The 26,821-nt window shown below is 38.9% G+C and overlaps 1 protein-coding gene across 1 annotated transcript; it reads right to left on the bottom strand.

Moving 5' to 3' along the window:
- Positions 1–2,499: 2,499 nt before the first annotated feature.
- On the bottom strand, positions 2,500–24,392 carry LOC126370421 (uncharacterized; the record flags this gene model as incomplete). Its single annotated transcript, XM_050015259.1, has 4 exons — positions 2,500–3,391; positions 5,487–5,660; positions 6,722–7,211; positions 24,227–24,392. Coding segments are annotated over 4 exons (1,110 nt in total), but the record flags the coding sequence as incomplete, so codon positions are not given.
- Between the last annotated feature and the right edge of the window lie 2,429 nt (positions 24,393–26,821).

Here is a 26,821-nt window from a genome sequence, read left to right as displayed (position 1 = left end):
TCCATACCCCCTCCGGTTGATTGAGGGGAGGCCTGTGCCCAGCAGTGGGACGTATATAGGCAGTTTATGGGCAAGTAGGTAGGGCCAACCGTCATAAGTTAATACTTACAAACTTTTTTCCGGGGTAATGTCACCCTATTTCTGGAGATGGTATCCTTATTACTTATGCTATTCTTAGCTCAGTTTTGAAACTTTTAGGGATAACAGCTGGCGCTCTGTAACATGCTTTTTTTTTGTTTTTTTTTGACGTGACTTATTGTAGATTTGCCGCAGATGGCATTAACTACTTGGCCGGACAAATGGGGAGCGCTGAAGGCTCTCACCCGGTACAACGTTTAAGACAACAGGCCTGAGGGTGCCCAGTTGGGCGCGAACCTCGGCTCAGGGCGTCGTCTGAGAGGAAAAATATTTGAAAGAATTAATCGACCCTAGTGGGTCGATAGCGATAAGCGCTGAATGAGGGAGCTGTATCATGCATCTGTAATGTTGAAGTACTGAGGAACGTTCTCCAAAAACGTTGGCGTTGTTCAGTTTTAACGTCATCATCATCATCACCAGCCCATTAACGTCCCCACTGCTGGGGCACGGGCCTTCCCTATGGATGGATAGGGAGACCGGGCCTTAAACCACCACGCGGGCCCAGTGCGGCTTGGTTGGATTAACGACTGCTAATGCAGCCGGGACCAACGGCTTCAACGTGCCTTCCGAAGCACGGAGGAGCTCGAGATGAAAACTTTTTTTTTGTGGTCACCCATCCTTTGACCTGCCTTTCCGAAAGTTGCTTAACTTCAACAATCGCATCGCGCGTTTACCGCTGCGCCACCGAACTCCTCCCGTTTTAATGTGATTCCAGTTTTAACGTGATAATTACCTATTTTCTCATTGCTGGAATACATTATTTTTCAGTTCTTTTTATCTGCAATCAGTCGCAAGACTTTTATATCAGATTTTATGCTTTTTTATTGATTTGTTAGAAGTAAAGCAACCAATGTCACTATCTTCCATTATTTTTAGTGCCCGAGATACATAGTTATTCAAGGTAAGTACATAATTATTTAAAAAATATAATATAATGACAGCAGCATATATAAAACTAATTGTTGCTTGATATTTGGATCACATTACGTATAGAATGATGTTGCTACCCATATTGCTTCTCTTTCTTTTGATCAGAATAATAATGGGTGGAAGTTGTAATTGTACCTTGGTGTGATAAAACGGGTCATCATTTATACCCAAAAACAAAGATAAAAAATGTATATATCTGTTATCCATGAAATTAGAAGTTTAAACGAAGAAAAAACTTAACAACGCCATCTATGTTTTTGGGGAACGCCGATTGGAAAGTCCATCCTTGCTACTTACCAAAATTTACCAATCTTCTCTCGTGTGGGTGCTTTGTGGGGTCGATGACCGATAACACCAATCTCTTGGACAGATTTAAATGAATTAACAAATAAACGCCTTATTGCACACACAAACAGAACCTGTAAGAAAAAACTAAAGGCAGGCAAAGGCGGCTTCGCCTAAAAGCGATAACTTCCAGACAACCTGACGGACAATCTGACCGTGTCAGGAATACAGGAAATTGATATTCGTGGAAACAATTCATAAATAAGTAGATTTTTTTATACAAATTGTTTAATAATACTTATTTACTTATTAAAATCTTTATTATTATTTACACATAGGTAGGTACATTCCATAGGAATGATAAATGACACGATAAAAATTGAACTTCGCTTTACGGTTATAATTAAAATATTTAGGTAAGTACTTACCTACATTGTGTATTTATTTTTGTCTTTTTTAAATACTTTTTAATAGTAGCAAAATCATCATCATCATTTCCTTAGCCTTATCCCGTTTTTCACAGGGCCCGCGACAGGTCCGGTTTTTTACAGAAGTGACTGCCTGTCTGAAGGTAAGCCTTCCAACCCGCGAAGGCAAAACCAGCCCAATATAGGTTAGGTCACAAACCTTCGAAATGCATCCTCGGGAATGTGGGTTTCCTCACGATCTTTTCCTTCACCACTGAGCACGTGATAATCATTTATGATCCAAACGTGAATTCGAAAACAAATTCGAAAATCAGTAGTTGCTGGGATTCGATCCTGCGACCTCAAAGTGAGAGTTAAGCGGTCTACCGAATGGGCTACGACGGCTCTTTTAATAGCAGCTAAATATACCTAGTTATTGATGCGAAACCATCCAAGTGCGAATTCCAAATCTTGATCTCGCTTGGTATAATAAGTAACTTAGTATAATATTCATACATATTACTAGTTACCGCGACATCGTTCGCGTGAAACTACTATTAAAACTATGGAAGTTTCATACAAACTTGCAACCCTTTTTACCCCTTAGGGGATAAATTTTGCAAAATCCCCTGTTAGTGAGCGCCAGCTTCCTAAAAGGAACCTTTATGCAACATTTGAGACTTGGGCACTTGTAGTTTGTGAGATTTCGTGATTTATTTATTTATTTTATTGATTGGTGATGAGTGAATCAGACAGTCATTGGCTTTTCGTTTTTATATAGGTAAATAATTATAGATTATCTCACTAAAAAACCACTTGTTAAAATGTCAAGAAAACAAGTAAAGCTTATTACAGAACAATAATTAATTAAAGAATGACTGGTAACAAGTCAGACACCACTTTCTTTGGTGTTTTACTTTCGTTATTGTATAACAATCTGTTCATCAAAAGTGTCATGAAATAATATAATATATTAAGTAATTCAAGTAAGTACTTATCTACGAGTGTTTTTTGAAATAGTGGCAAGTATCTATGTATTTAGGAAACACTATGGCCAAGGAAGACTACAAAATGGGTGCCAAAGATGGCGTGACGAGTTGGATGCATACTTAGCTCAAGATCGGAAGCAGTGGAGGAAAGAGAAAGAGGTAAAAACTCCTCGTTTTACACAGACACTACACATTGACATTATCGTACACGCGCATCTGTGTGTGTGACGTCTGACGCTCATTCGATTGATGACTAAAGTAAGACCGAGGGGGAGTGAGGTAAACATATCTCAGCCGCTGGTGGGGAGCGGAGAGTTGCCGTTATATGCGTTCTATGCCATAAGGCGACGTTATACAGATCTTCAACGGAACATGAGTAAGTTCTGCAGCAGCCTAATCGGCGAAGACCGGCACAGCGCTCGTCTCCTCGGACAGGGGTACTGCTTCACACACATGGCGAACCTCCTGTCACACTCACACAGCCGCGCCGCGCACCCGTTGATGAACTGGTGTTGGGTGTGGTAGTTCTCCAACGCGCATAGAGGCTGACCCTTATAGCACTTCCAGTAGTACGGCTGGAAATACACCGTGAAGAACGGGCAGTAGATGTTTTCGTAGCACTCGTCATGCATCTTGCAGCATCTGTTGGAAAATAAATATAGTATTATTTTTATTCTACCAACGGTACGGTCACGAACACTAATATGTATACACTTTGAAACCATGTCATATTAACTTTTTTGACAAATGAAACCGTGAATCTCATTAAATGTCAAATATGATAGTGCAACAGGGTTCTAAAGTGGCTACCTACATGATATAGCTCATGATTTCAGGAGTGGAAGAAAGGGAGAGTGACCTTTGCCCTGCAGTGGGATTGTGTAGGCTAGAAATAATCATAATAACAACGGTATACAGGGTGTTAGTGACATCGTAACAAATACTGAGGCGTACCATCGTACTAGTCATGATTCTGAGTTAATATCAAGTGGAATTTTTCGTTACAAAAGTATAGAATTGAAATAATTTTAATAAATACAAAAAATACATGAATTTTGTAACGGAAAACTCTACTTGATATTAACTCAGTACATACAAGTAGCCATAAAAGTAGATAGGGTGTTAGTGACATGATTCTCAGTTGATATCAAGTGGATTTTCCTGTCGCAAAATTCATGAAAATTTTAGTGTTTTTTATTAATTATTTTCCGTTCCATACTTTTGCGACGGAAAATTCCACTTGATATCAGCTCAGAATCATGGTCTGAATCATCCCTCAAAGCTTTCGTTACGATGTCACTAACACTATGTATATATTCAGCCTTATTAGAGCACTGTTGAGGAAAGTGCGGTTTCTTATATGAGCACAATGACCGCACGTAGGATCTCTGATTGCAGCGGTGGGAAACATATATCTGTCTATGTATTGTAGATTCACATACTATTGACATTGACCTGAAGAAAGAATACGTGAAATAAGCAAGTGAACAACCTCTTCACCGAGATAAAGTGACGTAACGAAACAAAGTGGTTTCTGCGCACGATTGCCACAAATTGCACGTCTAAAGTGTATTAAAATAACCATTTTCACACTTTTATTTGCTATAATAAATTGTACGTAACACTTGTTGCGCAAAGATGGAAGAATTACAAGCATTTACGAGTATTTACTATAGTAAGTAACGCCTTAAGGTTACGAGTTATTGTTATGGCGATGTTGTAATTGTGTTTTGTGGGTTGATGGTTTTTTTTGGTTGTCTTCGAATTCGATGTGTGGATAACTATCCAATTCTTTAGGTACTAAAGAAATCAATAATTTCATCGCCCAATTATATTCTAGTTTTGAGGCTATCACTTACTTACGGGTTAATGTGCCTTCCGTGCAGAAACGGATCCAGCTTTTATAGCTTTTGACAGGGGGGTTCACCAGGTCACAGACAACCTATCTCCGTAGAGATTTAGGTAAAATTTTATTGACATTATTTTGATCGCTTAATACGCTTCAACATATCTGCTGCATGATCCAACCAAAACCAAAAGGGTATGCCCGCCCATACGTCCGTGCTTTTGGAAGACATGTTAAGTCGTTGGTCTCAGTCACTACTTACTGATGTAAGTACGCAGTGGTTACATGAGCCATGTTAGGGGTTTTTGGCGGATCAATAGTAATCCTGACACCAGAGTTGATGAGGTAATCCACCTCACAACCCATACGATAAAAGAAGATTACTACCGATTCGGAACGTGTTACGGATGAAGGTTAGAAGCGGCAGAAGACACTCCTCAAAAACAGCCAATCTATTTCTATAACCTTTATTTTTTTATGTGACTTATTTTAGGTTTTCCTCAGATGGCATTACTTGGCTGGTCAAATGGGAAGCTCTGAGGGCTCTCACTCTCACCTCACTTAAGGGCCACACTTTTGTCGGTGTAGCATTTTCCATTCTTGTATCCAAAGCCAATTCTTTGAGTTTATGTGTGTACATACAATCAAAGAGTTCAGTCACTGAGCCCAGCGAATTATTTGTAAACAGTGGTGAAATTGTGACCCATTAGCTGTCATAATTATAAAATTTATGTATTTGTTTTTGGTCTCTTACAGAAACGACGTGTAACCAGGAGGTCTGAAGTGCAACCAGTTCATTTATTACTTTGCAAGAAACTGACTGGAATTTTGCAGCTTATCGTACCTATGTGAATGTATTTTTCTGGTGGAAGTGGTTTGGATAATATGTACCTGTCAATCCCGTCTGTAGGCCTTCCGGAGCCCAGGAAGCCGCAGTAGCAGCCGTACCCTTTGTAGGCCAGGGGTTCACATCCTGTGGCGCAGTACATCATGTTGTACAGGTGTAGGACTCCTCGCTTGCCACGATTCTCGCCTTTACTCATAATTGATTTAGGGTTCATGTTTCTGAAAAAAGACAATCATTTTAAACTCTCTCTCACCAGGATACCATGGTGGAGTAACCACACTCGCGCCATCAACAAACTAACACACTTACTTTCATATATGCGAAAATGTAAAATTGCAATATTGCTTTTTAGATGAATTGTATTCTTTTGTTTATGTTCTGTTTATGTTCTGTTGTTGTTTTGTTTTGTTCTTGTGTTTAGTATTACAAAACGAAGACTAAAGATAAACTGGGTTTAAAATAATAATCTGCGCCACGAAAGAAGTCGACGGATTTAAATGAAACCTTTGGGGCCTGGCGGCTCAATAATAACCCTGACCCTGGGGTTGATGGGGTTGGTAATTCACCTCACAACCCACACGATAGAAGAATGACACTATCTGACTAAGTCAACTATGAGGGACTTTCGAGACTACGTTCTCCAAAAAGAATATAACCATTACCTATTTTCTCATTGCTCGGGTACATAATTCTTGCAGAAGAACATGTAATTATTGCTTGATATTTAGATCAGATTATATACTTATAGAATTATGTTGCTACCTATATTCATTATCACTAATTTAAGAGCCACGCTCTTGTCGGTGTAGCATTCTCCATTCTTGTCTAACAAAGACCAATTCCTTCACCTGCTTATAAGACACGACGTTCGCCTTCTCTTTAATCTGTTCCATGTAAGCTCTTCTTGGTCTTCCCCCACGTTGGCTACCTATATAGCTTCTCTTTATGAATAATAATGGGTAGGAGATGTTGTGCCTGGGTACAATAAGAAGGGCCATCATTTGTACTTACCCAAAAACAAAGATAAAAGATGCATATGTGTGTTATTCATCAAATTAGAAGGTTACACGAAGGCAACACTGAACAGCGCCATCTTCTTTTTTTGTGGAACATAGCCTGGAAATTCCCTAATTCAATGCAGAGTCTGCGACAAAAGCGCCACGGCTGCGAGTATTCTATCATGACACGGACTATATTTTAAACCTACTTTATCTTCTACTCTACGATTTGTAATAACACTGCCTTTGTTAATGTCATATTTTTATATGTATAGACTTACCTTACACCTTTCAGAAAATCATCTTCAGGTACTGAATATCGGAAGGGGTCATGAGAGAATCCTACTAGAAGGGGTTCCTTGACCACACTACTTAAAGCCACATCATATTCTATATCCACTTCGTTTCCTCCGTTATCTTCTTCTGAACTGTATTTATAGTTATTTATAATTCTTCTATCATCTCTGTTCCCTCTAAGTTCTTCTAAACTATGTCCAATATTTAAAATTCTTCTATCCTCATTGTTTTTTCTATGTTCTTCTAAACTATGTCCAATATTTACAATTCTTCTATCATCATTCTTCTTTTTGTCATCTTCTAAACTATGTCTAAAGTTATTTACAATTCTTCTATCATGTTCTAGGTTTATTCTAAAGTCATTGGCTAGGTTATAAGTGTAGTCTGGTATGTCGTATGGCCTGGGTCTCTGTTGTATCTGTACATAATGTGTATCGTTGTATATTTCGTCGAATGTTAGTCGCCTGGACCAATCTGAAACAAATAAGACTAATATTATAACATAAAATTGCCAGCAGAGGTGTATACAGAAATAGAGGGAGTGTGTGGTGAGTGGTGTCGTAAGAACCGGATTTCTTTTATTTTTAAATATAATAGGCTCGCGTTTGACCACAATCTCACCTGATGTTAAGTGACGATGTGGTCTAGGGTGGATCACGCTTACCTAGCAAATGCCTATTCAATCTAGCCTTAAAGACTCCCCGATTATAACGAGTCGGAAAAACAGACGACGGCAGACATTTCCAGACCTTTGCAGTTCGCATCAGAAAGGATGAGGCAAAACGCTTAGTTACATATCCACAACATAAGTATGAAATGCCCGCCGACGCCTAGTGGTGCGTAGATGGAATGGAGTATGTGGAATTAACTCGTGAAGTTCCTGCGCACACTCACGGAAGTGTATCCCATAAGAGACCGACAGACAAGCTACCCTTTGTCTGTGTTCTAAACTTTGGATTTCCAGCCAACCAGGTCGCTGCAACCTTTCTACGTAGAGAATTAGATAAAATTGCAGTGGCCACCCATGACCCAACCTGTCTAATGTTCCCTGCTGGATCCGACCATGCACGACCCTACATGTTGCTTGCTAACTCAGGACGCGTCGGTCCGATCGGCCATAGAACTCTGGACCCAGGTTTGTGGTTAATCATTACCACTTCATTACCACCAAGGCCCATCCATGTAATCATTTTAAAGTATGTTTAACTTGTCAATTTACTCAACTTGCAACAATAGTAAATCACATGTTCATATTCGATATACCTACCAGCATATATCATTTAGTACAATAAAGCCTGCTTGTACTGAAACATGTATCACGGGAATGGCCACTTTTCACGCGCTAAATAGCTCAGACAATAGGTCATATAGTTACCTAATTGAATACAAAGGGTCTCTATAGGCACAGACGACACAGGTACGTTGTATACACTGCTGTAAATTTATAGCAGAATATACAGGATGTTCGTGATTCAGATGTAAATAAAATAAACTTTTTTATTATTATTTGTATGTCGCTCACGTGCTCTCATTGTGCGCGGGAGTTTATTGTAAAGATAGGCTACATAAGCCATCTTCGGGCGCATCAGCGTCGTGCCGACTAGGAGTCGAAGTGGTCGCCATGGCCGAAATCGGTCGAAGAGATCATCATCATCATCATCATCATGTCGCTTCCATATCTCGGGCCTATGGAGTCCCTGACTTTTGGAAGGCGTGCGTGGGGCCGAAGCCCTTGTTGTACTTAAGACAATTCAATCTAAATGTTGTGTTATTATTATTATTATGTTCTGTTCATTCTGAGTTAATATGAAGTGGAATTTTCCGTCGCAAACTTATGGAATTGAAAATAATGTAAAAAACACAAACATTTTCATTAATTTTCCGCCAGGGAATTACACTTGATATCAACTCAGAATCATGGTCTGAATCATCCCCCAAAGTTTTGTTTACGGTGTCACTTACACCTATACGTACCCGTACCCGTACGTACTTGTACGGGGCGTAAGTGACATCGCAACGAAAACTTTGGGGGATGATTTCAGACCATGATTCTGGGTTGATATCAAGTGTAATTCCCTGTCGGAAAATTAATTAAAATATTTGTTTATTTAAATTAATTTAAATTCCATAGTTTTGCGACGGACAATTCCACTTGATTTTAATCAAGAGCTGAATCATCCCCCTCAGTATTCGACATGGTGTTATTAACATCCTGTATAATAGTACCTAAGATAAGATCAGCTCACAATGGATCAAGTATGGTATGTCCCACAATAGGGTAGTTCATGTGATCGTGAACACGTTAAAGATTAAAAAAGATTTTATTTATTTATTTATAGGAAAACCAACAGCTACATCAAATAGTATAAACATAAATATAAATCACAAAAGAGTCAATTATAGGTTTCCACAGATAGACTTCGGTATATGTTGGTCATACAGCAACAATAGATAGTAAAATAAACTAGGTGCCTATACAAACATAACAAACACATTTCACGAAAAAATCAACTAGTCGCCCACAATGCCCGGGATAGAAATCTGCAAGCAGAAAAATGCCTGCGATCACGTAATTACAACGCATGATACTCCTAACCTATTAATATAAGTATCTAATTTGAAATCCGTTATTTAATACCAGATCTAACACCGGAGAGAGAATGCTCCGTTCCGTTTTAGCAAAACGGAATTTGTATGTAGATTGTATGGCTTTAGGAACATGAGCCGTCAGGCAGAGGTGTACATAATAATTATACGCAACTGTTCCTCGTCAGCTATTTAAGGCGAGCCTATTGCCATTAACATTAGGCACAAATCCTGGAATCTTGGTAGTCTCTGCTCACCCCGGTGGGAAATAGGCGTGAGTTTATGTATGTGTGTGTAAATTCTGGAAACTATATCATATCAACTATCTATACGTATATGATCCAAACATTAATGTTGTACATACATACAATACTACGAAATTCCATTTGCTTCGATCCTGACATACCTGAGTACTTCTTTTGAATATTGTATAATGCAATTAAACATATATACAACACATAATAATATATGTTTGGATCATAACTGAATCACGTGCTCAGCGGTGAAGGAAAACATCGTGAGGAAACCCACATTCCCGAAAAATGCATTTTCGGAGGTGTGTGGCCTAACCTGTATTGGGCTGGTTTTCCCTTCGCGGGTCGGACGGTCAGACAGGCCGTCGCTTCTGTCAAAAACCGGACCTGTCAAATCTTCAGGCTACGTAAGCGAACCCTGTGAAAAATGGGATAATGCTAGAGAGATGATTTCTACAAACTTAAAACCCTGTGTCTTGTAATCTAATACTAACAAATTGTGTCGTTGTATTTTCTAAGTTCAATCTACACCATTGGACTATTCACTGATTATACCGAATTTAAGCGATCATAATTCTATTTTAATGTTTACTAATTTCTTTAGAACCTTGACGTTGGCAGAATCATCGTTCTCCCTCCCACTAGGGTCGATTAATTCTTTCAAATATTTTTCGAGACGTCCTGAGCCGAGGTTCGCGCCCAACTGGGCACCCTCAGGCTGTTGTCTTAAACGTTGTACAGGGTGAGAGCCTTCAGCGCTCCCCATTTGTCCGGCCAAGTAGTTAATGTCAAAAACAAGAAAAAAGTTGAAGTTGAAGTAGGGCGATGATGACCTATAGGTCTGTAATTAAAATCACGCGATAGGATTACTTACCTGTTTAAGTTATAAACATGATAAACATATTCAAGCTTTGTACTTGAATAAGAGAACAAAGACTAATAGATTAATTTTAGGAGAAACGTGCGCGCAACACATTAATCAATTCCAATCTAGGCAAAGGTAGAGAGGCTGACTGGCTGACGTTATCACAACTCTAGGGGTTAAGTTAGACCATCGATTGAGACAAAAACTAAACCTTTACACCCTTGTATGCGGGCTCACTTACGATTAGCTTCTAGAATGATTTATTTTATTGTAAGTAAGTACTTGAGTGTATTTGAGATTTTGAGAAACAATATATAAATAGACTTGCGTTTTTCATTTATAGTTTATTATTAGTTTTTATACTGTTTTCTCCTCATACAGCGCATTGCATACTGTAAAGATGTATGTAAGTACTTACCTTTATAAATAAATAAATAATGTTATGTTATAATGTAATTGTTTTTGTTCATAAGACCAATTTACACACTTGAAAGTAAAGTTGAAACATATCTTCGCAACAACCCTACTTAACCTTTTAATGAAACTGCCACATTTGTAACACGTATGAAACGAGGGGCCCCCTAGAGCTTACCAAGACTGTTTTACTGCGATAGTTACTGGTACTGTAATGCTTTAAATAAGAAAACTTAGAACCACTAGCTTTCGTTGCAGTTGTCTTATATGTTTAAAACAAAAACGTCGGCAAGGGAGTTGTTAATAATTGACCTTCAACAAGTTTTTTTTTATCTGTGATAATTACGTTGAATAAATGATTCTGATTAAAGAGTTTTTAAAACGGGAATATTCCTAGGAATGCCACATCACTGAGCGTGACCAAATAAAGTAGGTAATCTTACAACATAGAACGTAAGTTAGACGTAAATATAGAAGTATGAAGAAATAAATATTCAAATATTTATTACCATTGTTAAATTAGTTGATATAAAATATATAATAAATAATAATAGTGTATAATAATTCATATTCATTCGCTTCATATAATCTGTGTACTTAATTTCGAAAAAATAAGTAACAAAACGTTTTTATGTAAATGGTAACACCATAACCTAAGTTTTTTTATTTTGCCTATATTTTTTCTTCTTCTCAACTTAGTGCATAATGGCTGTAATTTGTTAAAGTTAATTTTAAATAAGTACAGTCTATTTATAATTTACACCAGCTTTTTATTATTATTGCGTATGGCAGACAAAAATAAAATATCCTGCGTGGATATTATATCCAGCTTACCAGATTTTTATTTCTATAACCATCATTTGCAAGAATTGATGGACGTTCTATAATTTGCGATGATGTGGGGCAATCGACCTTATACAGTGTTTGGTGATGATGTTGGTCTATAGTTGCACCATTCGTCAATATTTGATGACCAACAAAATTTAAGTTCAGTGGCAAAACATGTGCCTTGATCTGAAGGTCACATGATCACTTGTTTGAGTCCAAGTAGGCCCAACCGGACTTAATATCTATTCGATCTCGGATCTCGGATCTCGGATCTCGAATCTCGGATCTCGGATCTCGGATCTCGGATTGGATATCGGTTGTATTACTAATTGATACATTCAATATTTACGCTTCCTGTATGAAGACGTCTTAGAACAGGTGTACCCGTTTAGAGGGTTGCCATCCGTCCGGGTTTCCCCGGATTTGTCCTAGTTTAAAGGGCATCCGGGGAGCGTCCGGGGAAGGTTTTATTTGTAAACCGGGTTTTAAAAAATAAATAAATAAAAACAAATTTGGCCGCTCGCGAGACACGCACTATGCTCGCATGCACACTACGATCAACCGACGAACCAAGTAGGTATACCTACCTATGCACAACCTAGCATATTTATATAATATGTGGGTCGTTCTTCTTTTTTATCGACAATAAAAAGACATTTTCTCGATTTATCGGATTTAACAGCTTTAAAATTATAACGGCAATAAATATTTTAAAACATCATATAAAGATGTGTCTGTAGAGGACTATTTAGTGGTTCTCTTTATCTTGGTAACATACTTTTCTTTGCAGACGTATTCCAAAAAAATATTGTGACAGAGTGGCCCTTTTCATCGGAGACAGCATTTCAATTTACCACTCTGTCACATAATTTTGTGAAAAACGATCAAGCTACGTTAATAACTAATTGAGGAACCGATTAGTATTTTGCTTGTATTTTGAGTATAATAAGATAACTATATTTTTGGACAATCAAAACATGAAATAAAATTCTAAAACATAACTTATCAGAAGCAGAACGAAGGACAGATCATTGTCGATAAAAAAGAAGAACAACCCATGTATGTTTTTGTTTAATATTTTAATAAGGTTTTGTTTTATTATTTTAAGAATTAAAAAAGCTGATTTATATAAATAATTTGTAACAAATTGTAATATGATTCTGTTTTGTTGATTTATGACATTTTCAACTGTTTTTTATTACATTGAAAATATGTTTAAAAGGTCTTGTTGACATGTCCAGCTTTCGGACTCTAAAATCCGGGGTTTTCACGCGTCTTGTCCTCTTTTCCAAATTTAAGAGATGGCAACCCTACTTTAGTAGAGAACTATAAACTCACAAGGGACCTTTATATTTTCTTTCTTTTTTTCTATAATCTCCTTCAAGGATCACTTTTGCTAGTTATAGTGAGATGGCTATTAGCCGTAAAAAACACCTTTACCAACCCTAGTAGCCTGGTGGAGTATACTCCATACCTCTGACGGTTGATTGAGGGGAGGCCTGTGCCCAGCATTGGGACGTATATAGACTGTTTATGTATTATGTTTATGTACTGAGACAAGGCAGTGTACTATCTGCATCTGAAGATATAACCTAAAGTCAATTCAGTCTGTTTTATTATGGTACTGGTTGGTTTATCTCATATTGTCACTTGTTTGAGTCAAAGTAGGCCCAACCGGATTTAGTATTTGGGGGGTTAAAATGGCCACATCGAAGCAATTTATCTAAGAAAATTAACGACAGGCTTAAAAGGCTACTAGGCCAGAGCCGTTAAAGTTAAACCGTTTCCAAAAAAATAATATCTAAGGAAGCAATATTACAATTTGACATTTGCGCATATAAAAATAAGTGCGCAATGCACATAACTGTCAGATAGCAATATTGCTTTCTTAGATGAATTGCTTCGATGTGGCCATTTTAACACCCCTGGTTTATAAAAGGTAGAGTTTATGATACTTACATTAGTATCACCTATAAGTATACTCTATAATATAGCTAAAGTGCTTCTATTTCTTACCGGCTTCCCAGTCTTCTTCTATCGTGTGGGTAGTGAGGTGGACTACCAACCTCATCAACCCTGGTGTCAGGGTTACTATTGAGCCGCCAAAGGCCCCTGACATGGCGCATGTAACGACTACCTACTTACATCAGTTAGTAACGGGAACCAACGGGGGCTTAACGTGCCTTCCGACGCACGGATCATCTTACTTTTGGACAATCAGGTGATCAGCCTGTAATGTCCTGACCAAACTAGGGATCACAAAGTGATTTTTGTGATAGGTCCCCACCGGGATTCGAATCAGGGACCTCCGCATCGTGAGCCGTTATACTGATCACTGCTGATACTTTAGAAACCATTAAACCATTGTTTGACTGTGCCGATTAGTGCGAACGTCCTCTTACCGAGCATGCCTATAATCTATAATGTCAAGGTGCCTATACTGCCTATGTTTCTTAGCGATGTAATTGCCGTGAGAATCTACAAAGGTCGTTGTTCACCGCTGCTATTTCTAAAACCAGCACAAAATTTGAATTTAAATTCTAGGAAAAGACTAAATTGAATTAATCTTAGTCGCAGCTTTGAATACGTAATACTTTGGCCACTGTAGTAGGTTAAGAGTACAATTGAATCATAACTGTGTAGTGTATTACCAACCTCATCAACCGTGGGGCCTGTTTCATAAAACTTATAATTGTAAATTACAACGACAATTTGGTGTTCATTACGTAGCTAATATGAAACTGCAAAATATTTGTGATCACTAACTCCGCAATGTACATCAAATTGTAATTATAATTTACAATTGTAAGTTTCAATACTATAATGACTCATAATATGAGTATTTACGGTACTATATTACAACAGCTACGTACCTGTGTTACATTATAACAACTACGTACGGGCACGAGCATTAATATGTATACACTTTGGTACCATGGCACATTAACTTTTTTGACAAATCGAACTGTAAGTCTCACTAAATGTCAAATATGTTAGTGCGACAGAGTCCTAAAGTGGATACATTATATTGCTCATGACTGTACTTATAGAAAGTAGTAACCGGGACCAACGGATTATCGTGCCTTCCGAAGCACAGATCATCTTACTTACGTATAACGGGGTGATCAGTACGCAAAACACATAATTAAAATAAATAATTTGTACATGTACGCAAAATAAATAAATAAAAATAAAATAAATCAGCTTGCAATGTTCTAACCAGACTAGGGATCACAAATGAAAATGTTTTTTATGATGTGCCCTACCGGAATTTGAACCCGGGACCTCCGGATTGTGAGCATAACGCTCAGCGCAAGCGAAGAACGTTAATATAGAAGAATTTCGCCATAATATTTTTAAGAAGTGTATTACGATACCCCTCGCATCGTAATACACTTCTTTAAAATATTATGGCGAAATTCTTCTATATTGACCTTTCAAGCTGAACCAAGGTTGAATTCACAATTAGAAGTGGTATTTAGATTTTGCTGAGTCAATTTGCGCAATATTGTTTTAATGATCATTTCGCATGGACAAGAGGACCCGGTGGTGTAATGGTTAACACGCTCGTCCCGGTTTGACAAGAGCTGCGGGTTTAAGTCCCGTCCGAGTCAGAAATGTTTTCGATTTAAATTTTCTCGTTGTGAGTTTCGTGCTATAAAAACAAACAAAACATTTATTTATAATTGTACCTAAATTTACTTATACACAATAAAAATCTTTATATTTATTAGTTTGGATTAAGTATAGATAATTGATATCACCTTTATGCTTTATGCCTTTGGTCTTGGATCCTTACAAAACCATTAACCCGGCCCAGGGGGGACAGAGTCATCTTCTTTGCCCTCCATTGGGGCAATTCCTGTTCGGCGCGTCCTTGCCGCGGGGGTGGGCGCCTCTTATTTCAGTAGGCCGGAGTGAGATGGTGGCTGAGTTCGAATAGGGACCCAGAACTACGGAGTATAACGTAGAACCCTTGCCCAGGGATACGGGTGAAGACCTCAACGGTTGCAGAGGCGAAGATGGGAGCCATCGGTACGGCAATGCAGGACGGAAGGGAAGGGACAAGTCACAGGGACTGTAACCTGGAACCTGACAGAGGGCTGCAGTAACTGTCAGTACTATTCAGAGGCGGAGGACAGGAGTCCTAGTATGGCTTTGTAATAGACTATTCTGGGCGCCATCCCACTCGCGTCAGGCAGAGTATTGTGGGGCGGAAGGCAAAAGGGAAACCATTGCCCTATTTTTCCCTAAAAAAGTAGCATGGAAAATGCTGCAACGACAAGAGCGTGGCTCTTATATTGATGATGATGAATTGATATCACGTGGTTTCCCAGATGTGTGCCCGGTAAATCGTAATAGACTCGCCACTTATTACATGGGACTTAAAGGCGAGTTGTGGATGTATATACTGTTAACCTCTGCCTACCCCTTCTGGGATACAGGTATGATGTCGTTATATTGTGTGTGTCCCAACCCTATCTCACATAGTGAACGAGTACCCTCTACACCGGTTCCCAGGTGGCATAGCCAAGCTATATTGTGTGACGGATGCGACAGAGACTTGGTTGAGGGAGCTTAAACTTAGGTATATGATCCGCACAGGAAATTGTCATACGCAAATAATTGTGTGTTTATATGATATTGAAGCCTAAATGTAGAATAAACATCAGTATTTAGGTACGAGTACAATGTAATCTAATTTTGTTGGATTAACTCCAATGTAGCTTATTGTCGACTGTGATTAAACAAAGACAAAATTTTCGATATCTAATGTAATAAACAATAGTTGTTTTCATGCTCTAGCTAATTGAGTGTTTTCAATACAATCTCCGCCAATTGTAATCTTTAGTCACTGTCTACAGTTTATCAAAACGCCAAACAGACGAATAATAATTAGTCCTGTGAGGAAATTTAAATCGAAAAAAAAAGCAGTGTTGCTAGCGTTTGGCGCTGACAATTTTTTACTTTGCAACAAACTGATTGGACTTTTGAAGCTTATAGTACCTCTGTCTACTATATTAGGAATATACTCATGAGTTTATTTATTTTAAGCAACTTTTTCTACCCATGTAAAGAACATCTGCTTACCATATCGAACCACATTTACATTGCAAAGTCGACGCCTACATGGCAAACGTAATATAGAAATGCAATAGCCGTCCTCCCATTTGTATAGAATAGCAAAAGCAAACAATATAGACAATCTATATAGACATCTGAAGGTTGGCAGCCGCTCTGTGACATCTGAAAGACACGTGTAAACATTACGTAAACTTGATCTACATAACTTGTTAAGAGTTAAGACCGTTAATTGAGTACAGCTTAGTTATTTGGATCCGTGATTCTTTGACTAAGTACGTATAAGTGAATCATATTTCTATTTTCTGTTTTCTTTAATGTTACTTTGATAAAACGTCAAAAATATATTTTGTAAGTATTTTATGCCTGATGCAAAGGTTGTCTATTGCCATTCAATGTGGTAACGCTACCTATATGTCATGGGCACCTCTTTACGTAGCAGGGAGCCCTGCTATTTTTTTTTATTTGTATGAATTTCCGTTTTCCCCAAAAAAATAAAAGTTTTCATCTCGAGCTCCTCTGTGCTTCGGAAGGCACGTTAAGCCGTTGGTCCCGGCTGCATTAGCAATCGTTAATAACCACCAATCCGCACTAGGCCCGCGTTGTGGTTTAAGGCCTAATCTTCCTATCCATCCATAGGGAAGGCCCGTGCCCCAGCAGAGGGGACGTTAATGGGCTGATGATGATGAATTTTCATATGACGTCACGCTCGAAAGTTGTACTCATTGCTACGCTTTCGAAATTTTCACTAACACAATTTGTTTTGTGTTCATTCGATTTTTTGTACAGGACTTGCACCAATGAGTTATTAAGTCACTGACACAGTCACTGACACAGTTGTCTCGACCATAGGCGGCTCACCACCTATCACGTTGGTCGAACAGAAAGCTCGGTGAAGCGAGGGTATTTAGTTCATCTTGCTATGGATGTACCTCTGACTACCCTAATTGGGATATAGTCGTTGTCTTATGTATTCATTGAAACATGTAGGTACCTACTCAATGCTTTATGCTTCCAACGTAGAGACGTTTTTTTTATAATTTATCACGGCTTTCACACAACAGATAGAAAACGAATGTAGTTAGTAACAATTTATCAAACGGACCACAAAAGATGGTACAAAGGATCTATTATGTAACATCTGTGTTCATTTTGTGGACACTATGTTATGACAAATCATACAGAGTGTAAGTGACATCATAACGAAAACTTTGAGGGATGATTGAGACCATGATTCTGAGTTGATATCAAGTGGAATTTTCCGTCGCAAAATTAGAATTACGGCACTGAAAATAATTAAAAAAAAACACTAAAATTTCCATGAATTTTCCGACAGGAAATTCTACTTGGTATCAACTAAGAATCATGGTCTGAATCACCCAACTCAGTATTGGTTACGGTGTCACTAACACCCATACGTACTTGTATGGCTACCTGTCCGGAGAGTACGTTACGTACATGTACGGGGTGTAAGTGATAATGTAACGAATATTGAGGGATGATTCAGCTCATTATTCTGAGTTTATATCAAGTGGAATTTTCCATCAGAAAAGTATAGAATTTAAAATAATTGAAAAAAAAAACATGAATTTTGCGATGGAAAAATTCCATTTAATATTAACTCAGAAATCAGAATCATGGTCTGAATCATCCTCTTGGTACGTAGTTATTATTCTTGGTTTTTGCTTAATAAAGCTGAGTTTTAATATCTTCTTCAGTTAGTTTTTTAAATTAAACCGATCAGATATCGAACCCACCTCTCAAGGTCGAGTACACCACGGATCGCATTTGTCATAGCAACAAGGACCAGCTATTCTCATCCTCAATGTCTCTGAAGAGACACTCGAGCTAATCTAATAGGCACAGTAAATACAACAACGGCCTCTGTGGTCCAGTGGTTGAGTGAAAAACACTTTGAGATCCCTAGTTTGGTTAGGACATTACAGGCTGATCACCTGATTGTACAAAAGTAAGATGATCATCGGAAGGCACGTTAAGGCGGTTGGTCCCGGTTATTACTTACTGATGTAAGTACGTAGTCGTTACATGAGTCATGTCAGGCGCCTATAGCGGCTCAATAATAACCATGACACAAGGGTTGATGGGTTTGGTAATTCACCACACAACCCGTACGATAGAAGAAGAGTAAATACAACATAAGTAATTGTTGATTTCACTCCACTTGCACTCGCAAGGTAACCGAAAATAGTGGCATAATGCAATAATACGGTTGTAAATCAAGTTTAAATCTGTTATGTAAGTAAAAGCTGGAGGCGGTAACCGCGCGTTTACACCAAACATCCGTAACGTAAAAGATTCAGAATGATAAGTTGCATTCTTATTATTTACAGTCTGTGTAAAATATATTCATCATGATCAGCCCTTTAACGTCCCCACTGCTGGGGCACGGGCCTTCCCTGTGGATGGATAGGGAGATCGGGCCTTAAACCATCACGCGGACCCAGTGCGGATTGATGGTTATTAACGACTGCTAATGCAGCCGGGACCAACGGCTTAACGTGCCTTCCGAAGCATGGAGGAGCTCGAGATGAAAACTTATTTTTTGTGGTCACCCTTCCTATGACCGGCCTTAGCAAAAGTTGCTTAACTTCAACAATCGCAGACCGAGCGCGTTTACCGCCGCGCCACCGAGCTCCTCAGATAGAAGATTGTAAAATATATTACCGACTAAATAATGTTAATTTAGGAACATGAAAACTATGAATTTATTTAACTTTAGCAAACGAGACCAAAAAGAAAAAAAGACACCATCTCTTGACAGATCGTAGAAGTATTAATTTAAAAACCATTACAAGTCTATATTGCAACGACCTCCGTGGTCCAGTGGTTGAGCGTTGGGCTCACGATCCGGAGGTCCTGGGTTCGATTCCCAATGAGACATATCCCAAAATTTACTTTGTGGTCCTTAGTTTGATTAGGATATTACAGGCTGATCACCCGATTGTCCGAAAGTAAGATGATCCGTGCTTCGGAAGGCACGTTAAGCGGTTGGTCCCGGTTACTACTTACTGATGTAAGTAAGTAGTTACATGAGCCATGTTAGGGGCCTTTGGCGGCTCAATAGTAAACCTGGCACCAGGGTTGATGGGGTTGATGAGGTTGAGAGAGAGAGAGAGAGAGAAATGTTTATTTTGCAAAACTGCACACACAAAAATCAAGCAAAAAACAAAGAAGAAGAAAAAAACAGTAAGATCTTACATTAAAAATAAAAATTACAAACAAAGATACATACAAAAGTTGTGTGCAGTCTCCTGCCTTTTTCCTAAAAGGGGTACGACTCAGCGATGTGCTTGCTTCATACAGTATGGAGCAAGCGCTGTTATTCTGCCGCCCCCTTCTCGTCATTCAAATTGGGGTTGGTAGTCCAACTCACAACCCACACAATAGAAGATAGCTTCTAAGGCAAACTCTCTTCTTCTTCTAATCCTTTTATCACCTGTTGGGATGTAGGGCTCAAATAACAGATTTCCACTCCTCGCGATCTTTTGCAGCCCCTGTAGCTTGCTCCCATGACATGCCGAGAGCTTTTTTCGGTCAATCGAGGGTCGCCAGGTCTCTTTGGGTCGCCCCTATTGTTTTTTCCACGCGCACTGGGTCATGTTTAATAAAACTTACAAATGTAAATTACAATGACAATTTGATGTACATTGCGGACTTTGTGATCACAAATATTTTGCAGTTTCATATTAGCTACGTAATGAACACCAAATTGTCGTTGTAATTTACATTTGTAAGTTATTAAACAGGCCCCAGGTCAGAGCTCGGGACGGGTGTTCCATCGGTCTTCTAAGGACATGACCAATCCACCGCCTATTTCGTGTACGGATATCATCCTCCACAGTATTTTGCGTCTCAAGGTTTCGTATCAAAGGCAGGTGCAATTTGTCTTCTGATTCCCTTAGGTTCTGTCTACCCTCTTAAGGATAACGGGTGTGAGTTTACGTATAAATCCCATCATCATCAGTAAAAATTGCATCTTCATGGATAAAGGTACCATAGAGTCCTTTTCGTCGAAACAGAAACCGGTCGTAAAATCAGTGTGTACAGACCTTAACATTGGTAATGGTCGCGCGAAGTTGAATGTCACCAGAATGGCGCCGGAACGATGATTACCGAGATCACCGCAACTGGTTGACCGCTAACGAAAGTGGTTGCGCGTGCGCCGGTAACATTGACAAAAGTATTTTTGTGCTGTAAGCTGCTTGGGATGTCGCTTAGCGTTTTAAAATTACAGAAAGCATTTACTTTATACATTTCCTAATACGATATTGGAATTATATACAATTCCTTGATTTCATACATTTCCGGTAACATAGGTTATACATCAGAAAACCACTTATAGGAACATTTAATTATCGGAATAATCATCGTCAAGTTGTTGTTACCTCGTTCATTTCTACATGAACAGAAAGTAAAATATATGACGTTGCAATTTTTATTGACTGCGCAGTGAAATTGCATACTGAGATGCCTGAAGTGAATTTCGAAATCAAACGTGACTTTACATATTGTCGACCTTTTATTATATATTTTTTTACTTAATATATAATTAATAACAGCCTTTCGTCTTAAATGATAGTTTGAAGGATTATCGTCTCCCTAGCATTATCCCGTTTTTGACATGGTCCACTTAGCTAACTTTGCATTTGCAAAAAATAACATAGTAATAATGTGTACACTTGTGCTTCCTGGAGGGACTGGCCGGAATACGCACAGGACCGCGAAAAATGGAAAGAGAAAGGGGAGGCCTTTGCCCAGCAGGGGATCTTGTAGGCTAGATTAGATTAGAATTATGTGTACATATAGGGTTCACGAAACAGCACATTTATAAAATTAAAGTGGCACAACGGGCTATGGAGCGCGCCATGTTAGGCACCCACCAGCTAGATCGTATACCAAACGTCAAAATTCGGCAACGCACTAAAGTCGAAGATATAGGTATACGAATAGCTAGGCTTAAGTGGAGATGGGCAGGACACTTGGCAAGACGGGAAGACCAGATGGACTAAGGCTTTTACTGAATGGTGGCCAAGGGATGGCATGCGATATCGAGGCAGACCTCCAGCCCGGTGGTCGGATGACATTGTGAGGTATGCCGGAAAGCAATGGATGAGACTTGCACAGGACCGGAAAGGATGGCGTGAAAGAGAGGAGGCCTATACCCAGCAGTGGGTGGATACAGGCTGAGTAGATAGATAAATAGATCAACTCAGAATCATACTTTTATTGTTGTTTTAAAAAGAATTAAACCTTAAGTATGTACCGAAATTGAAAAAAAAAAGCTGGCGTGAAAGAGAGGAGTGAGTGGATACAGGTTGAGTAGATAGTAAATAGATAGATAGGCAGGTAGGTCCTTCTGATGACTCTATGTATGTAATGATACTTCGTACTTTAAAAAATAAACATACAATTCGCTGTCTACCAAAAACGGCGTAATGTGAAAGGTCATCGGCCGTTCTCCGATGAATATGTATGAGAGACAGAAGGATGGATGTATGGACATTCCAATAAATTCGGATAATATTACACGCCTGATGCATACAAAAATGTTCTTTATTTGAAACTGCGTCAGTAAAGAGATTTTAATTCAAAATATGTATTTGGATTAAGCTATCGTAAGGCCGGGAGTTATAGATACAATAACGGCCTCCGTGGTCCAGTGGTTGAGCGTTGGGCTCACGATCCGGACGTCCCGGGTTCGAATTCCGGTGGGGACATATCACAGAAATCACTTTGTGATCCCTAGTTTGGCCTTACATCAGTAAGTAGTAACCGGGACCAACGGCTTAATGTGCCCTCCGAAGCATGGAATCATCTTACTTTTTCGGACAATCAGGTGATTCAAACCCGAAAAGTCCTTACCAAACAAAGGACAGTCTCACAAAGTGATTTCGAAAATATCCTCATTGGGCATCGAACCCGGACCTCCAGATCGTGAGCCTAACGCTCTAACCACTAGACCACGGAGGCTGTCTTTGGCCTGAGTGTCCCGCCACAACAACGGTTTTATTCCCAATAGTGACTGTTTATGTTAAGAAACTTATATGTATAGACTATCCGATGAACTTTAAGACAAACCCAATCTCACCAATATCATGGCTTCTGAACCTATAAACATTGCCTTTAAACCTTTTAAAATAGTGTAACAAGAATCCGGTTTCTCCCAAGTTTTTACGGTTGAACGTAGGTAAATTAAATAGTTTTATAACACTTTCAATAGAAGTCAACATATTTTTTTATGGAATAATCATTGATTTGGCACCCAAAACTAACAATGTTAAGGGTTATTTTTAGGAAAGTCATGCATTGCACACACATCCACGCACGCGGACACGCACACACACACACACACGCACACACACACACACACACGCACGCACACCTATAATCATTTTATTTATTATCCGTCGGTCCTAAAGGTGAGATAAGAACAGATATTTACATAATACTATTTCTTAATTCCTCACGCTGCTCCAAGGTTTCACATCTCATTGTTCGCTTGCACTCAGCTATCAACAACGCACCTTGATTAACATCAAGTTCACTGTATTATTGCATCATTTGCACTTTGCAAAATTATTTCGTTTTACTGGATGTACAAAAATGGTGAAAGACAACATTGAAATTACTTTTGAATTTGCGCTTTACTTTAAGTACCCCGGTTTCGACTCCCGATGGGGACATATCACAAAAATCACTTTGTGATCCCTAGTTTGGTCATTACAGGCTGATCACATAACATAACAAATACTTTATTGCACAAACATGAAAAAACAAAATACAAAACAATAGAGAAATAGAACCACCTGATTGTCCGAAAGAAAAATGATCCGTGCTTCGGAAGGCACGTTAAGCCGTTGGTCCCGGTTACCTACTACTTACTTACTCATGTGAGTGACTAATCGTTACATGAGCTATGTCAAGGGTCTTTGGTGGCTCAATAATAACCCTGACACCAGGGTTGATGAGGTTGGTATATGATAGAAGAAGAAGACTTCCAAGTACCTAAAGAAAGATAAACAGCCTCCATGATCTAGTGGTGGAGCGTTAGGCTCGCGATCCGAAGGTCCCAATAGGAACATTATCGAAATATTTTTGAGACTCAGTTATTTGTTTGGTAAGGATTGGTAAGGAGATTGTGTGACCAGAAATAATATCCTAGTGATAATTACATAAACAGTCTATATACGTCCCTCTGCTGGGCACAGGCCTCCCCTTTTTCAACTGGAGGAGGTAATGAGTATACTCCACCACGCTGTTCCACTGCGGGTTGGTGGAGGCAAACATATCGTGAACAAATTGAGGACGTTTTAAAGAAAGTTTATCGGAACTTGGGAGCACGTATGAAGCCTAAAGTGAGAGTGGAGGAAGCGAAAATGGTGTGTAATTAGGTATATAATTCTTGTACTCGTATAATAGTAAAATAAAATAAAACTTACCTGCGGGCTTAGCACCGTCAACACGCGACTCCTCGCCGTGACAGAGATCATCTGTTTCTTTCTGCAGTACTGTGAGAGAGTGACGGGTGACGTATGTCGAGGCGAGAAAGAGTCGCACGCTTACGATGCTAAGCCCGCTGATTAGATATTGTAATAGGTATCCACCCGCAATTTTCAAACAAACACAAAATATGAGTTATGTGTTATTCCGAGTTATGTTTTTTTTATCAGTTACTGTGGTGTCTCTTTGTATAATAAACGTTTCTTTCTATCTTTTTTCTTTTTTTTATAATATTAATATTGGCTTCTATCAACGGGGACAATTCGGCCAGTGTTTCTTTAAATACTACCAGTGCAAACTTGACACTTCGTCTGTCGTTCTTCCAACACTTTGTAGGTACCGAACATGTTCGATCACAGCATGAAATCTCTCAAACTTAGCTTCGGTTTCGATGGCAGCGGAAACCGAAACTAAGCCGGATTATGACCGAAACTAACTAAACCGAAACCGAAAGTTCGGTCGAACATTATTTGCAAAATTACTCGTGTTGCTATTCTCACGAAATTCTATAACCGTCAAAATGAACGAAGTCTTGAACGATTGTTAGCATTTTATAATAGCGCTAAGTGGCAGAATGGATGTGGGCCAGTGCCAACCATTGTTGTTTTCTTAAACGATGTTTAATCTGTGGTACAATGTTGTTTTACCTTGATTGTCATGATATGGGAACTTGACTATAATAATACTAATAGAACACACTTTATTGCACACTTTACAAGACATTTATAGGATAAACTTATTCTAAGGTGGGTAAAGGGGGCGGGTGGGGGGTTATAGTTATTTTAATATATATTTATGCGTGAAGGCGTCTGAATTTTGGAGAAGGCTGTACAGCGCGTAGTCGTTGCCAGGGAATCTAAACGGGAGTCTCTGATTTGGTGATCAGGGGGTGTACCCTAGCATTTAGAATTACATGTTCAGTATGATTAGACGCCACAAAGGTCGTATGAAAATTAGAATTCTAATTATTTTCTTGAGGAGCTCGGTGGCGCAGCGGTAAACGCGCTCGGACTGCGACTGTTAAGCAACTTTCGCAAAGGCCGGTCATAGGATGGGTGACCACAAAAAAAAAGTTTTCATCTCGAGCTCCTCCGTGCTTCGGAAAGCACGTTAAGCCGTTGGTCCCGGCTGCATTAGCAGTCGTTAATAACCATCAATCCGCACTGGGCCCGCGTGATGGTATAAGACCCGATCTCCCTATCCATCCATAGGGAAGGCCCGTGCCCCAGCAGTGGGGACGTTAATGGGCTGATGATGATGAATAATTTTCTTGAATACTCTTATATTAATTAAGCAGTAGCTGTTATAAATGTAACTGTAGTATTATAAAAATATAGACACAAACAGATAGGAAAATAAACCACAAATTATTTTAAGAATCCATAAAATTAATAAAACGCAAAATAAAAATAGTATAAACTGCCATCTGATCCGTGAAAATTAAACCTAATTTCATGCGTCGTAAAAGTTGATTTGATTTCCCAAAGGCTTACAAACGATAACTTCTTTAATTAGTATTCACTAGCGGAGTCGAGAGGTATTGTAAGATTGCAATTTGGATATGTCACGTGAGTTTACCTCTTCCATATCATCTTAGGACATTATATCAACAGTAGCTGCAAGTTGTCTTTGATTACTTGTGGCTCTGCCCACCCCATTACGGATTAGGGGCGTGAGTTTATGTAGGCATATAATTTAACATTAAATTCATAAAGGTTACTTCTTCATGTGCTAACTCAAAGTTATGAAACTATTATTTATAAATTATGGCCCTGATTTCTGCAGATACCTGGTAATATTGTTTTTTTAAATATAGGTAAGCTCCTATCCTAGACTTCCTAGTCGAGTACTTTTAATTAAGTAGTCGAGAAGAGTGGAGGAATCAAGGGGCCTTTGCCCAGTAGTGCGATCAAATCTAAATATATAAAAGGAGAAACTGACTGACTGACATATCAACGTACAGCCTATACGGCTAGACGTAGGCACTTGAAATTTGGAAGGGACGTAGCTTAGTTACAGTAAAGGTGCACTAAGAACGGAAATCCCGAAATTCCCACGGGAACGGGAATTAGCGGGAAAATCCTTTTGTATGAAAAATGTAAACCGCTTAAGTTAGACGCTTGAAATTTGGCATGCAGGTACCTTAGTAAACTTAAAGTTTAGTTGACACAGGATATTGCAAAATCCACACGGGAACGGGAGTTAGCGGGAAAAAACATTTGTATGAAAAAATCTAACCCGCGTAAGATAGATACATGCCACGCGGACGAAGTCGCGGGCAAAAGCTAGTAGGTTATATAAGAAAATAAAAGAAGATGTACCTGTAATTTTCTTATCCGCCGAAAAGGATAGGGACGGATATTGACAGCTGACAATTTTCAAATGAACGAATGAAGAACCCGGGCGAATAAAATAAGCACCTCGCCGATATGCAACCCGTTTGATGTGTGATGTCAACTTAATTCTATCAGGTTAGTGGCTAATGTAAAATTTTTAAAAGGGTTGTTTAAATTTCTGCCTAAAATTGACGTGTG

The sequence above is a fragment of the Pectinophora gossypiella genome, chromosome 10 (genome assembly GCF_024362695.1).
Source record: "Pectinophora gossypiella chromosome 10, ilPecGoss1.1, whole genome shotgun sequence".
In the NCBI taxonomy this organism is placed as follows: domain Eukaryota; kingdom Metazoa; phylum Arthropoda; class Insecta; order Lepidoptera; family Gelechiidae; genus Pectinophora; species Pectinophora gossypiella.
The sequence above is the reverse complement of the archived record's forward strand: the minus strand, read 5'-3'. Positions and strand labels throughout refer to the sequence as shown.